Source organism: Fibroporia radiculosa (genome assembly GCF_000313525.1).
Source record: "Fibroporia radiculosa TFFH 294 genomic supercontigs, scaffold28267, whole genome shotgun sequence".
Classification (NCBI taxonomy): Eukaryota; Fungi; Basidiomycota; class Agaricomycetes; order Polyporales; family Fibroporiaceae; genus Fibroporia; species Fibroporia radiculosa.
In genome coordinates this window covers 1,102-1,470 of record NW_012133041.1, presented here as the reverse complement: position 1 = coordinate 1,470, position 369 = coordinate 1,102, and the positions used below count along the sequence as shown (strand labels likewise).

The following is a 369-nucleotide window of genomic DNA, read 5'->3' as shown; positions in this document are numbered from 1 at the left end:
AGATGCCGGATGGTGAGCCGAAGGAGGAGGGGGACGGTGAGGGCGAGGGCAAGGGTGGAGAGAAGGCTGATGAGGATTAGCCCTAGAAGGGCGAGGAGGAGAAGGTGGGGGTGGTTGTCGGCGACGACGGCGACGGCAGTGGTGACAGGGGCGAGTTGGTTCACCATTGTGCTCCTGTGGGCCACTCGGGGGTTAGGTCGACAGTGGGAGTAGTGGGTTGTCGGGTGAGGACGATTTCGACTTTGTATGTCGCCTTGAGGTAGTAGAAGACGATGGTGAGGATGAGGATGAGGAGAGCGAAAAGGAACCAGGCGAGGATGAGGAATGCGGCGAGAATAGTGGTAGATGCCATTGGAGAGTCTGAGGAGA

At 58.8% G+C, this 369-nt stretch overlaps 1 protein-coding gene across 1 annotated transcript in view; it reads right to left on the bottom strand.

The window, feature by feature from the left end:
- Positions 1–160: 160 nt before the first annotated feature.
- The window catches only part of FIBRA_09320 (uncharacterized protein), a gene marked incomplete at both ends in the record, with an annotated part of 605 nt that continues 396 nt past the window's right edge, over positions 161–369 (bottom strand). Inside the window, one exon of the mRNA XM_012321633.1 lies at positions 161–360. Within this exon, the coding sequence (XP_012177023.1) occupies positions 161–360 (200 nt within the window). The remainder of the gene's footprint in view (positions 361–369) is intronic.